The sequence below is a fragment of the Notothenia coriiceps genome, unplaced genomic scaffold (assembly GCF_000735185.1).
Source record: "Notothenia coriiceps isolate Sejong01 unplaced genomic scaffold, NC01 NC01_scaffold00002826, whole genome shotgun sequence".
Taxonomy (NCBI): Eukaryota; Metazoa; Chordata; class Actinopteri; order Perciformes; family Nototheniidae; genus Notothenia; species Notothenia coriiceps.
This window is the reverse complement of record NW_011335527.1, coordinates 34,347-34,560: the sequence shown is the minus strand read 5'-3', so window position 1 is coordinate 34,560 and position 214 is coordinate 34,347. Positions and strand designations below refer to the sequence as shown.

The 214-nt window shown below is 31.8% G+C and overlaps 1 protein-coding gene across 1 annotated transcript in view; it reads left to right on the top strand.

Moving 5' to 3' along the window:
* Positions 1–214, top strand: part of LOC104940914 (supervillin-like) — a 12,648-nt gene that overhangs the window by 3,003 nt on the left and 9,431 nt on the right. Inside the window, exon 5 of the mRNA XM_010765926.1 lies at positions 6–19. Within this exon, the coding sequence (XP_010764228.1) occupies positions 6–19 (14 nt within the window). The remainder of the gene's footprint in view (positions 1–5; positions 20–214) is intronic.

Genomic DNA, 214 nt, shown 5'->3' with positions numbered 1-214 from the left:
ACAAGAACCTCATGCTGATGCAGCTCAAAGGTAACAAACTAATATATCACTTTCAGGCTTCAATCAGAATTAAAAAAAAGAAGAAGTTTTCCGGGATAATTGGTTTCTATTGGGATAACATTCATCTGCTACTTAGTAATTATCTATCTATTTACCTAATATATGATTCCAATAGCTTGCATATAGACTCTTATTTCACTACTTCTCAACAACT